Source organism: Diadema setosum, chromosome 15 (genome assembly GCF_964275005.1).
Source record: "Diadema setosum chromosome 15, eeDiaSeto1, whole genome shotgun sequence".
NCBI lineage: Eukaryota > Metazoa > Echinodermata > Echinoidea > Diadematoida > Diadematidae > Diadema > Diadema setosum.
Window position 1 is genome coordinate 33479022 of NC_092699.1, and position 14552 is coordinate 33493573.

The 14552-nt window shown below is 39.0% G+C and overlaps 1 protein-coding gene across 1 annotated transcript in view; it reads left to right on the plus strand.

Moving 5' to 3' along the window:
* The window catches only part of LOC140239259 (peroxisomal targeting signal 1 receptor-like), a 30009-nt gene extending 19280 nt beyond the window's left edge, over nucleotides 1-10729 (plus strand). The window contains exons 11-15 of the mRNA XM_072319135.1: nucleotides 186-256; nucleotides 1313-1525; nucleotides 7963-8128; nucleotides 8988-9145; nucleotides 9959-10729. Coding sequence (XP_072175236.1) covers nucleotides 186-256; nucleotides 1313-1525; nucleotides 7963-8128; nucleotides 8988-9145; nucleotides 9959-10163 — 813 coding nt within the window. The 3' untranslated portion in view covers nucleotides 10164-10729. The remainder of the gene's footprint in view (nucleotides 1-185; nucleotides 257-1312; nucleotides 1526-7962; nucleotides 8129-8987; nucleotides 9146-9958) is intronic.
* Nucleotides 10730-14552: the final 3823 nt, after the last annotated feature.

Consider the following 14552-nt stretch of genomic DNA (forward strand, 5'->3'; position numbering starts at 1 on the left):
GACACAATATAAAAGATGTGGGAGAGTGTAAACGTTATTAGCAAGACTGATATATCACCGATATGGCACCATGTATCCTTGGTTTTAGAATTGTTAAGGTGGATTCGAACTTTGACTGCACTGATTGTTTATTATTATTGTCATTTTATCTTTATTTTTTATTTATTTATCTATTTTTTATGCAGGCATGGCAGTATTTAGGCACAACACAGGCAGAGAATGAGCAGGAGCAGGCAGCTATATCAGCACTTAAAAGGTTAGTCAAGCCTGTATTATTGTGGTTTTGATGATGATGATGATGATGATGATGATGATGATGATGATGATGATAATGATAGCAATAATAGAAATCAAGCCTTGATATTGAAAATGATGTCAAATATCTGTTCCTTTTGTTGACTCCAGTTACTGAAACAGACATTTTGTTTTTCAAGCTGTGATATCACAGACTTTATCAGGGTTCCATTTCATTAAACTCGTTATCAGCAACAACTGTCACATTTCTATGACAAATTTGCCAATTAGATGCAAGGATTTCAGTTGCTTTACAATAATCATAACTTGTTATTGATAACAAGTTTTATGAAACAGGGCCCAGTTTTATGCTGTGGCGAGTCACACATACGCCAAATGCACACTGTTGTTTTGCCAAGAAGTTCTTGCCTGCATGGGTTTTACTAAACCCAAGGCAGTTCTTACATAGAATTGACTCTTGAACTGTATTAAAGGTAGGGAATCCCATTTGCATGCCTTAAATGAAGAGTTGTATAAATACAGTGGTATGTTGAAGAGAGTATCATTTTAGAAACTCCCATAAAAGTATTGAAAGTGGAAGGTAACATTTAGTACATTTTTATTGACCGTTAGATTTTGAATTGATTTTTTTTGAGGGGCTCACCGTAAATTCCAGTACATTACTAGGCTACCTTTGCAGACCCATGCACTGCATGTGTGTCCATCATGTATATTTTGTGAAGAAAGTTCATCAAAACTTACAAACATTTCTATATACATTCTTGCCACACACTCTATATGTTATTACATCAGCTCTTATACTTTTAGATTTGTGTTTATAGATAAAATAATACAGAAGACTGCAACAAAAATGCTTAAGTGTGGCTGACACACAGAACTACTGAGTAGTTGAGTTTTGTGCATTATTCAAATTGTAGATAACTGTTGACTTCCAAATTTCTCAGCAGTGGCCTAAACAAGTCCCCTGAGGTTTATGTTTAATGTTTTGCTGCATTTTGGGAGGTATGTAAAAGGTATCAACTACCTTTAAATCTGCTTTGGCTGCATTGACCGTCAGGTGTCTGGAGCTCAGCCCAGATAACAAAGTGGCCCTCATGGCCCTTGCCGTCAGCTACACCAACGAGGCCTACCACAACAAGGCACTGGACATCCTGAAGAGGTGGCTCAAGTCCAACAACAAGTACTCCAGCCTCATCAAAGGGGATGGGGCGGGGCCTGAGGGGGCCTCCGCCGAGGAGGCCAGGACCAACCTCTCACCCATGATGTCAGTGTGAGTGAATCTCCGTCTTAATGCCAAAAGTGTTTTCTTTTTCTCTTTTTCTCTTTTTCCATTCCACATAAAAACAAGAAAATTAACGAGATATGAAACTCGTCAGACTGACGAGTTAGGTGATACGCTTGGGGTCATCAGATGTCGGTCATCTGCGATCGACAAAGAAAAGAATGTGATATAGGCACATTGAAGTTATATTGAGCGTGCATGCAAAACCGTTTCTCTAACCTCTCGGCCACGGGACATCCACGGAAATGGTAAGGCAAAAAAGAAATGTATAGATATTACAGGGAGAAAAGTCAATGCCCACTCAACCAACGTGGCCGCGTGAACATGTATTGCATTGCTAGACGGAAATGCGGCCTTGTAACTACTGATGTCGCTATGCCATTTCTGGCAACTTGGGAAAAATACGTGCCGTAAACATAAAACCTATAATCGGCTGGATTTGATACCTTGCCTTTAGGCTTTAATCACAATTTTCAGTGTGATGACGTCATCAAAGTACAAAACAATGACATGGTCTTGAAAGACAATTGTTCAAAGTACAACACCTCCGTCGTCGTCATTACATACTATGATCGGTTTGACAAAGTCAGCCTGCAAAATTTTGCAGCAGTCGAAGCAATATGGTCTCCAACACAAAAAAGAGGGATATGGTTCGTGTGTGTGTGTGTGTGTCTGTGTGTGTGTATAGGTGCGTTTATATACGAATGTGATTTCCATTTCCTCTGTAACTTAAGCTCTTGTAAAATATAGGGTCAACGGACGATTTAAAGAGCTATGACGAAATAAACAAAGACATGTTTTTTCACTATATTTGCAGAAAGACGCGCGTGCGGAATTTCAACTTTGACGCCTGTGCATTCCTTTGTTATGGGTCGAAATCGATCGGAAATCAATGGATATTGTTACTCAAAGTATCAGGAATCCAAATCAGTCAAAAAAAATTGCATTTTCATGTTGCTGACGCGCTCTGCGCGCGAAATTGCGCGGACGGACGCGCACGCGAGAAAATGTTTGAAATGCTTAAAATTGTCTGAAACTTCGAGATTTCCCATTGGGAAGTCGTTTTGAGCCTTTTAAAATTTTGACGCGCGCTTACGCGCGCCTAATGATGACCTGGGTAACTAGCGTTAAAAAGTAAGATAGAGCGTGACCTGAACTTTATGTCCAGCGAAAATGATACAGAAATGACATCTAGTTATGAAGTTATGATCGATCATGTGACATGGTCCGAAAATCACAAAATGGCGCCTAGATGACGTCATAGATATGTTACTGTCATGAAAACCTTATTGTGGCTAGATTTTGTCATGAGACATGTTGACTGAAAATGTCATGTTATTCCGTAATGTCATTGTTGAGATATTGACGACACAAAATTGTCCAGAAAGAAAGAAGAATAAAAAACGAGATATGAAACTCGTCAGACTGACGAGTTAGGTGATACGCTTGGGGTTATCAGATGTCGGTCATCTGTGATCGACAAAGAAAAGAATGTGATATAGACACCTTGAAGTTATAATTGAGTTTGCATGCAAAACCGTTTCCCTAACCTCTCGGCCACGGGACATCCACGGAAATGGTAAGGCAAAAAAGAAATGTATAGATATTACAGGGAGAAAAGTCAATGCCCACTCAACCAACGTGGCCGCGTGAACATGTATTGCATTGCTAGACGGAAATGCGGCCTTGTAACTACTGATGTCGCTATGCCATTTCTGGCAACTTGGGAAAAATACGTGCCGTAAACATAAAACCTATAATCGGCTGGTTTTGATACCTTGCCTTTAATCACAATTTTCAGTGTGATGACGTCATCAAAGTACAAAACAATGATGTGGTCTTGAAAGACAATTGTTCAAAGTACAACACCTTCGTCGTCGTCATTACATATTATGATCGGTTTGACAAAGTCAGCCTGCAAAATTTTGCAGCAGTCGAAGCAATATGGTCTCCAACACAAAAAAGAGGGATATGGTGTGTGTGTGTGTCTGTGTGTGTGTATAGGTGCGTTTATATACGAATGTGATTTCTACATGGACGATATATGTAATACAAAATTGAAGAAAAAAAAAGTAAAATAGCTAAGTAATTTGTTTCGTGATCTTGTGGGGTTCGAACCCGCACGTGTGCAACCTCACGTCTCTGAGACGTCGCCTTTAACCACTCGGCCATACGTCTCGACGAGAAAAAAAAGAGGAACGTAAAGTTATGTATGTGAAAGATGAATCAGGAATCGTTTTGTCCACATTCCATTCTCATTTTCAGTTTTAAACTGCAAAATTGTCAAACTAATAAGGAGATTTCAAAGAATAACATGCATGATTACTGCAGCTTATTGTCTCAGTTACCACACACTTAAGTTACAGAGGAAATGGAGCAAAATCATCTGAGATAAAGGTGCTTAAACGTTGTCAAGTTAATACACATAAAAAAAAAAAATCACCTCCCATAGAGATAACACGTAAACTTGTCTGATTTTGAGTCTTTACCTTTAATAACAATTTGAAGTATGATGGTAAGTCTTCTTGAACCAAGAGTGTGGAACGCAAGCTTCTACGTGAAAGATGAATCATGACGATCACCCGTGACCGACACATCTTCAAAGGGATCAGTTATTAGAAGTGGAAGCCCTCGTGCCAAGCATATTGTCTCAGCAATTCCAAAGCAATGATACCCTTACATTTATGCATACCATAATTTCCCTCTGAAATCAATGGTAGGTATATTCATGTACAATTGCTTGCCTTGTCCATAAACTTTGCTTTACAAACTTTCAGTGAAACGTGTCATAACATAATTCTGTAACTCCATTAGCAGGGATTGACTTCATAAAGAAAGATATATCAAATTGAACGCTTAGCGCGTATAACTAAGGGGGATTTTAGCCTGATGCTCTGTTCTTCACTGCTCAGATACCAACAACACTCATTACCTACGGCTACGTATAGAGAAACAGCCATGACGAAAATAAGTTATTCCTTTTCTTTGGCAGATAGACACACAACCCCTTTAAACCACACTATAATTGACATGGAGGGACATGAAAAAGTTCATTACTACTACTGAACAGTGATGCCTTCTACTCATGTGGCACAAGATACCTCTATAGCAACATAAAACCTGTCTACAACTCCGTTATTGCGTCAAACAATAACATCCTGGAATTTCAAAGAGATGAGTGAGACGCCATACACCTGGCCTAGAGTTAATTCATTCAGTTGCCATTCCTGCTCCAGTTGAGTTATGCAAATTATTTTCCGACCTGTCTTGTGACAATATAACAGGAACAAACGTAGAGAAAAGGAAAGGGAAAAGGAAAGGTGGCAAGCGGGGCACTGTACCAAGGGCAATTTAAACAATACGTATGATAAATGAAGCAAATCCAACCTAGAGCCTCCGACAAAAAAAAAGAGGAACTTGAGCGACTGTGTGTCGTGGGGTAGTATAATTGATAAGATAATACGATAAATGACATCGATCGGAATAAAGCTGAACTGCCAAAAGAAACACAAAGAAAGAGAGAGAAAAAATGATAGCGTCCTGCGGGTCTCGAACATCTCGTCCTAAGGTAGTGCATAATGACCATGCAGCGCGCTAAGTGACTATAAAGCCACACGGCTGTACCGAAGATTGGATGTGAAATTTATCTTTAATCTTTTTTTATTTATATATATATATATATATCTATATATATATATATATATATATATATATATATATATCTTAAATATTTATACCATATACAACATGAAAAAGTTCATTACTACTACTAAACAGTGATGCTTTCCATTCATGTGGCACAAGATACCTCTATAACAACATAAAACCTGTCCACAACTTCGTTATTGGGTCAAACAATAACAACCTGGAATTTCAAAGAGATGAGCGAGACGCCATACACCTGGACTAGAGTTAATCAATTCAGCTCCCATTCCTGCAAGTTATTTAAACATACATGTTCCTACCTATCCTGTTACAGTATAACAATAACCAATGAAGAGAAAAGGAAAGAGCAAACGAAAGGTGGCAAGCGGGACACTGTAACAAGGGGCAATTTACAACATTAAGTGTGACAAAATTAATGAAGCAAACCCAATCTCCAAACTCCAATACAAAACAAGGGAAATAGAGCAGCCGTGTTCACGGGTTACGTACACTTGATAAAGTAATACGATAAATGACATCGGAGTAAAGCTGAACTGCCGAAAAAAAAAGAGAAAAAAAAAGAAAGAACGGATAAAAGTCCTGCGGGAGTCGAACCTCTCGCCTTCCGGTATGGCGTTATGAACAACCAGCGCGCTAACCGATTATGCCACATGGCTGTCCTGAAGATCGAGTGCGAAACTTAAATCTAAATACTATCGTGACAGTGTTGACTTGTGATGGCGCTATTCAACTTCCCACAAGTGGCAGCGTGGATTCGATCAATATACAGTTGCAAAGAAAAATTGGGAATCGTTCCGTACAGATTGCATTCTCATTTTCAGTTTTAAATTGCAAAATTGTCAACCTGATGAGGAGATTTGAAAACATAAAATGCATGATTACTAAAGCTTGTTGTCTCAGCTACAACATATTTATGTTTCAGAGGAAATGGAGTAAAATCAGATGAGGTAAAGGTGCTTAAACGTTGTCAAGTCAATGCATGGTTTAAAAAAAATCACCTCCCATAGACATAACACGTAAACTTGTCTGATTTTGAGTCTTTACCTTTAATCACAATTTCTAGCATGATGACGTCATCATATTTCAAAACCATCACATGGCCTTGAAAGGCAAATGTTCAAAGTACAACATATCTGAATTTGGGGTAATATTGAGCTTAAACAACAGAGATACGAGCAAATGAATGTCTGAAAGAGTACCTGAAAAAAATCAATTCCACTTTTTTTATTTAAAATGACGATATGATGACGTCATCGCGTATTCCTGGCAATATTGATACTTGGAATGTTATTTACAATTCATATACTTTTGTAATATGCAATAGAAATATAGGGTCAACGGACGATTTAAAGAGCTATGGCGAAATAAACAAAGACATGTTTTTTCACTATATTTGCAGAAAGACGCGCACGCGGAATTACAACTTTGACGCCAGTGCATTCCTTTGTTATAGGTCGAAATCGATCGGAAATCAATGGATATTGTTACTCCAAGTATAAGGAATCCAAATCAGTCAAAAAAAATTGCATTTTCATGTTGCTTACGGGCTCTGCGCGCGAAATTGCGCGGACGGACGCGCACGCGAGAAAATGTTTGAAACGCTTAAAATTGTCTGAAACTTCGAGATTTCCCATTGGGAAGTCGTTTCGAGTCTTTTAAAATTTTGACGCGCGCTTACGCGCGCGTAATGATGACCTGTGTAACTAGCGTTAAAAAGTAAGATAGAGCGTGACCTGAACTTCATGTCCACCGAAAATGATACAGAAATAACATCTAGTTATGAAGTTATGATCGATCACGTGACAAGGTCCGAAAATCACAAAATGGCGCCTAGATGACGTCATAGATATGTTACTGTCATGAAAACCTTATTGTGGCTAGATTTTGTCATGAGACATGTTGACTGAAAATGTCATGTCATTCCGTAATGTCATTATTGAGATATTGACGACACAAAATGTGGCAGAAAGAAAGAAGAATAAAAAAAAAGAGAAATTTTGACAATCACAATAGGTGATACGCTGATAGCGTATCACCTAAAAATAAAGAGAGATTTTGACAATCACAATAGGTGATACGCTGATAGCGTATCACCTAATTAAAAAAACACCCCACTATAATCAGCAATTCAGGATGTTACAAAACTGCTCCTGCTAAGAAAAGACTTTGTATGCAAATGGCTGAATCATAACAAGCAAAAGAAGGCTTGTCGACAATGATTATGTAATAATTAGGATTTTAGCAACTTACTAAGAAAAGATAATCAATATTAGTTTTTTGTTTGTTTGTTTGCTTGTTTTTTACATTTTTATAGAGCACCTTTCCACCATGTCGTAGGGCTATTTAAAAGTGTCTTACAATTCAAATGTGCACTTCCAATACATGCAGTCCACTTCCTCGGGGTAATCCAACAAGGCTGCCAGTTATTAAAGGGTACATACATACTAAAGCCAGCCACACAGCTTCCAAGGGGGTACCCTGTCATATGCTTTGGTGGAGAGCACCAATGTAATTAATAGATTATTCTGCTCAACTGTGCACAGCATACCTCACTTTACGCTTTTTCCCTCCTTGCAACACTGGCACATGACTTTTCGACATATTCAAATCACATTCCTGTTTTGTAAAATATTGACTATGGATACTACAGTATCTTTGGCAGGTAGGTGATGGTATGTTGTTGTTGTTTTTTTGTTTGTTTTTTTTCGATATAAGTGATATAGACTAGTTTTTGTGGATGTTCTTTGAAATTTTCACAGATCATTACACAAGGAAGTGCAGAACATGTACATGGAATCTGCGAGAATGTCGCCCGAGTCCATCGACCCCGACATCCAGAACGGCCTTGGTGTCCTCTTCAATCTCTCTCAGGAGTACGACAAGGCAGTTGACTGCTTCAAGACTGCCCTCTCAGTCAGACCCGATGTTAGTCGTTTACTGTATAACAGATCTGAAAGTTGAAGATGCAAATGTATTTGTGTGTAAACTTATGTAAATTCAGACAAAATATAAATGTGTATGTGAATATGTGATAATAGTAGGGATTTTCCAAAACCTACAAAGGAAAATGATTTGATATTAGTGCACAAAGCTAGAGATGAAAATGTATATTCACCCGGCGTTCAGACGATCACCCTCTTCGCGGGGAAAGAGGGAGAGATAGTATCTTTTTTACGATTGACCGTCCACACGTGTCTTGAAATCCCCCGCTGAACGGGGGACAAATCACGGCTGGTGGTTTCTGCTGTGTCGTAGGTCACCGTACAAAATGGCATTTTGAGCATGCGCACTTACGAGGAAAACAGCTGCGCGCTCTGTCCCCCACCAGAATTTGTTGCCGGGCTCTACAAGCTTTCCGGGGGACAGGGGAATGTCCCACCGAGCGTCCACACGATGGGATTGCCGGGGGATGTCCTGGCAAACGGGAGATTCCCTTCGAAGCGGGGGATCGTCTGAACGCAGGGATAGAAGAATATTTCTTTTTATCATGCTGTTCTCTTTATTAGAGTCAAGTCATTTCTTGCATAGGATGTAAAAAAGAGGTCACATGTGTAGGAGAGTCACTGTTGAATTTCACTTGGCAATTAGGCAAGCTCCAAAATTCTGATACTGCTATGTTGATTAGTCCAAGGCAGACAAGGCATTAATGACAGCAAGAGAATATTAATCAGAGGGGTGAAGGTTGAGGTCTGAATTTCTTTCAGTTTGTCTCCCTCTACAAATGAAATTTGTATGATAGCAACTGCTGATGTGTAATCTAACAAACATGTTGGTTCTATAACAGGACGCCCACCTGTGGAACCGACTGGGAGCTACCCTGGCCAACAGCGGCCGGAGCGAGGAGGCTGTGGACGCTTACCACAGAGCACTGGAGATTGCTCCTGGCTTCGTTCGGTCCAGATACAACCTGGGCATCAGCTGCGTCAATCTAGGAGCGCACAAGTAAGACCCACCTTCTGCATCTCCTCTGACCCTTGTGTATCTCCACAGCAGATTTTGCTATCAGGAACTTGACTAAAACTGTCATAGAATTTGCTCGTCCCCTTGGTACCGGCATGGTGCAAGCATGCTGCACAAGGTGAAATTGTGCTGATTGGATTTTAGGGCAAAATCTGCCAAGATGAAATGTCAGGTATATTGCTGAACTTTGCCTGAACTTATAGTTTTCAGCCGTGACTTTCAGCTGCTCATGTTTTATGATTATATTACTTGGTAGAAATGATGGGAATGAAAGGTTAAAGGGTAAAGGTTGCTGACCTTTGGCTAAAATTGTCCTTATCGGGCCATCATTACAGCTAGGAATGTCTGTCAATGTGATTGTGATTTTGTAAGGGAGATAAAAATGGATAGAGAGATAGTTCCTACATTCAAAGGGATTAGAGGTATAATATGCTCAAGGTCAAAGGTCATGATCAATGTATTTCCTCCAGCTGTAACAAGAGGTCACTCCTTTGATGTAATGTCAACATGCAAAAAGGTGAGGCAATACAACAGCCTTTGTATAGTGATCACATTGCTAGTTTATTTGTATGTACTTTTATTCAGCTTTCAAGCTGTGGAACATTTCATCGAGGAATTTGATCTTTAAGGTAGCAGCCAACATCTTCTCCATCACAAGTCCCATTTTTTTTTTTTTTTTTGGGGGGGTGGGGGAGGGAGGGTCATGCAAATGATGCTAGATGTCATTCATAAATCTGCTGTGAGATCTCACTTTTTATCTCTCTGTCCTTTCATTATTGTTGTTTTCTGCTTCAGACAAGCTGTAGAACACTTCCTGGAAGCGCTAAACCTCCAACGTAGCGGCCACGGCCCGCAGGGTCAGAAGTCGCAGATGTCGGACAACATCTGGAGTACACTGCGCATGGCCATCTCCTTGATGGGACGCATCCAGCTCTACGAAGCCGCTGACCGACACGACCTGGATCTCCTCAACGCCGAGTTCAACATCGTGCCGAAGTGACGGCACGACCGGCGCGCTACGCCATCCCCACTGCACAGGTGGAACGAATGGATCCACTGGCGGAAAGAAGAATGTTGCCGTAGTTACCAGTGCACCCACGCGGACTGCATCCGGGTCACGATTCCGCACGATGCCAGGTGGCTGTGATGACCTCAGTGATTTGTGGTTGCCCTGTGAAAATGAATCTGCCAAAATATCATTTTGAAGGAAACTGCTCTACACGGTGGAAACTGCGTGATGTTCGTGTGAGACGGATCTTTTCAAAATTACAGTGATGCTGCTGAAATCTTTGGAATGAATGAAAATCGCTCGTAGTATCACAGTGTTGTAAGCGATGAAATTCTGATGCATTCGAGACTAATGTCACAGGAAGACACTTTTTACACAGACCAGGGCCATTCCTACATACATCGTATAAGACTCCTCTACATATATCTTTAAAAATGCCTACCTTGTGCACTGTATCCTGACACAACGGTAGAAAGGGAATCCCCATGGATTAAATGTGAGAGGTCCCCGTTTTTATATTCAGTTCGAAAAGTTTCTAAGGACCATGAAAAAATAAGTATACAAGAGTGGGTATGTATTGCAGTGTGTTACCATTATTTTACCCTATTACATGCATCTTTATTTGTGTATCTAGAGGTAATTTCCAAAATGCAATCAATTTGATAAGAAAATGGGGAAAAAGGAACATAAGAATTGCATCTCAATTGACCTGTGGGAATGAAGACATTTTCAATCTATGAAGTGTTCAAAATGCTACGATCGTTATTATGGAGCGTTGATATCAGTTGATATCTCATATGATGTGGGCAAGGACAGGAGCAACTCAAAATCTGTGAGAGTGACCCAACTTGGGTAATCCTCTCCTACGTAATTTGTGGGAGAAATGCTTCCAATTTGAAGTTTTGTCTAAGACAGAGAAATGCACATTCATCATAGCCGAGATCGCAATCATGAAATATAGCTAAGGAGCGTGCACACTGCCGTATTTTACATAGAAGTGCTCACTCATGGTGCATAAATGATTTTTTTTTTTTAGATTTCCACCTTGACAAGCAGCTGTGGAATGACTGTAGTTTGATTTGTTCTCTTATCTGTCTAAGGTGACGCTACAGTAAGGAAGTTAAGATGGCCAGTATACTTGGTGTAATGGATGTAGGAATAAGCAGATTTGGAAGATGTAACTCTGTGCTCTTAGGCCTGAATTCACGAAGGTGGTACAATCTTATCCATGGTTTAAACCATGGACAAGATTGTACCACCTTCGTGAATTCGGGCCTATGTGTACGAGATTCAGCAAGCGTCGCCATGAGACCTTCTGCAGCCAAATCTTGCGATAAGCAAAGCACAGTGGAGTTGAGTCCTACTGACAGAAAACACTCAAGGAATGATTATCCCCAGAAAAAAAGTTCTTTTTCATCTAAAGTTTGTAATATTGGTTTTCCCTTTGCATGGCACAAACGTAGGACCATTTTGCGAGGTGCCAGCTGTTGAGAAGGGGCATTCAGAAATTTATCCAAAAATATTTGTTTTTGCAGAATTTTTAAAAATTTTGTACGATGCCATGAATTGTGAATCATTGGAAAAGCAAGTTGTATAACCTCATCATTGCAATGCTATTTTTGTTTAATGGTTTTCAATGGTGTACGCGTATCCCTGTAATACAACCCCCCCCCCCCACACACACACACACACACACACACACTGAAAGATTATAAATCATCCCTTCTTGCCATACTGGGAAATGAAATTAAGAAGAAAAAAGCAATAAGAAAAGAAATCACAGGATATGCACTGAAATAGACATATTCCATGCCCATACCAAGTGCAAGTGTGTCTGTGGGACTAGCAGAGTACAATGCATAACATCAAGTTAACCAATAGTGTCGCTGTAAATATGAAATTGTGTATCTTTGATAGAATATCCTATTTTTATATCTCGTAGCACTATCTGGGAATACAATCATGTTTGCACAGTTAGGTATGAAATATTTTGCAACGTGACTGAAACTTACACCTATAAAGAAATGTGGGAGGGGTTTTAGTCTGCTACATCATTGAAAAGTCAAGCCTGAAGAAGCCAGAAGAAGGTAAGGATATAAAAGTGACGGTTTCTTCCATTATTTTATTCCTGTTGCTAATCTTTCCCTTTTCTAAAAGTGAATGGTTGTAACACAGGTGTGTTATGTAAATTATTAATTGATGCCATGCCAGTAGAAATACCAGGAGGATGTCGCCGACTACTAACCTTGATTTCCTGTAACCCTACAGTATTTTGATTTTCTTTAACCCTACCCCCCCCCCCCCCCCCCCCCCCCAGTCGACATTTCGTGCCAAGATTCCGCAGTGGGCAAAGATTTTGCCGTGCCATTTCATGATTTTTTGTCATGAAACTTTTTCAGTCTCCTGCATCTTTCATTTGAAGTCTCCTGTTCTGTCAGGAGACTTTGAAGTCTCCTGCATATTGTGAGACCAAATTTGCGACGTCCAGGTACACCATTTAAAGTTACGTAATGTTTCGCATATGCATGTATGCATGTCAGCCTTACAACTGCTCAAATTTGTGATATTGTGTGTAAATCCAATGCAAATTATGTGGGTTTTTTTAGATTGATATAGATTAGATTTGTTTCAACCTTTAAGAAATTAACAGAACAATAAAAAAGATGTGAATTTTTGTGTACAAAGTATTAACAGCTGCTCAACACATACAATGTACAAGTGAAGGGTTTGTTTGCAAAAACCGATAAGTCCATTTTTGAAGATTTTGAAGTACGATATCTGTCATAAAGTACAAAATAACACCTTTTAAATGATATATTGATCACTACATATAAAGGTATATTTTTGAAGTTATGGTCAAAAGAAGCAAAAATGTTCTTATTATTCTCTTTATTTTTCTTGACCTTTAATCGCAAATATCTCCATTTGGCAAATATGGACTTATTGGTTTTTGCAAACAAACTCTTCAAGTGTAGATCAAACAAAGTTGCCAATGTACCCTACAGTTTTCCCCATATTTTCACCGACTTACTTATCTGATTTTTCTGTTTTCCTACAAAGCAGCATAATAACATGACTGGAATTCCCTTTAAATTCCACTTACACGGCCACCCTAAACCTGGTGTGTCCTGTATAGAGCCAATGGAAATTTCAATATTGTGCTACGCGAGTTTGAACTTTTAAATAGGTTGCAGTAAATTACAATGGATAAGTTGAAGTACCAGTATCGCTGAAGTTCATGAGTATCTTCTTGTGTCCTGATAGTATGCCTTCATGCCTTATTGACTGCAGATTATGTAACGTTTTATGTAATGAGTTAATTTGTAAATCTTTGTGCGATTTTTCCTTTGTAGATATCACTATTATGTGCAATCATTTACTCATTGCCAACGATGAGAGAATACATCATTTCAAATAACCTGCTGGAAAAATAATGTCCGGTTGTCCACAAATAATTTGACAAGATCAAATTCATTTTGTTCTTTTAATCCAGTGTGTATCATTGTATATATATATCAGGGCTCACTCTGATGGCCTGTTTGGGCCACTAAAATCTTTGAATTTGAGATTTTGGTGGCTCGAAATAAAGAGAAACACAACAATCCATTTTGAATCTCAGTTGCCAACAGTATCTCAGTAGGACAGCAATAGTTTGGCTTAAAACAAAACAAAACAAAACAAAACAAAACAAAACAAAACAACAACAGCAACCATACCAAAAACGCTCTGCATGATACTGAATGTTTTGACTTTCCCAAAGCAATTCTGCCTTCATTAAGACTTTTGTAGACAAGCATCTTGCTAATGGTAGTGTGGAAACTCTGCAAAACAAAAGGAAAAACAAAAATCTGACATGAGAAAAAGCAAACCACCTTCTTTTCCTTGGTCAAAATTTAAGATTCCTGCTGTGTTTCTTTTTATTTTTAGTTTGTGCTACTGATATAAGATACCAGATATACAGTAGTTAAAATTATTCAGTGTGAGAAACATCCGCATACCAAGTTCCCCAACAGTGTAATTTTTGCTCCTTGTGTAGCGTTTCATAATCTTTGTTCAGCATTTCTGTTGGAATTTTATGTGTTAAGTGGCATTCATTTTAGTTTTGATCATTGTATGATTGCTATCCTTGTGATTTGTTTTGTGTAAAATGTGGTACAGAGAGATTTAAGCTTTTAGAACTCTATTCTTGCCAGAAATATTTTGCTGTAATTATGGTGTGGAGCATTACTAATTTTTGAATGAGTTTCTTCAAGGATCAGGAATTTGTTGTTGAATGTTTTAAATTGTGTTTGGTTTTCCTGGCTAAGCAGATGCAACAAATATAAATGAAACAGTTCTTTCTTCTTCTTTTTTTCATTGATGGTAGCTGATTGTAATCAA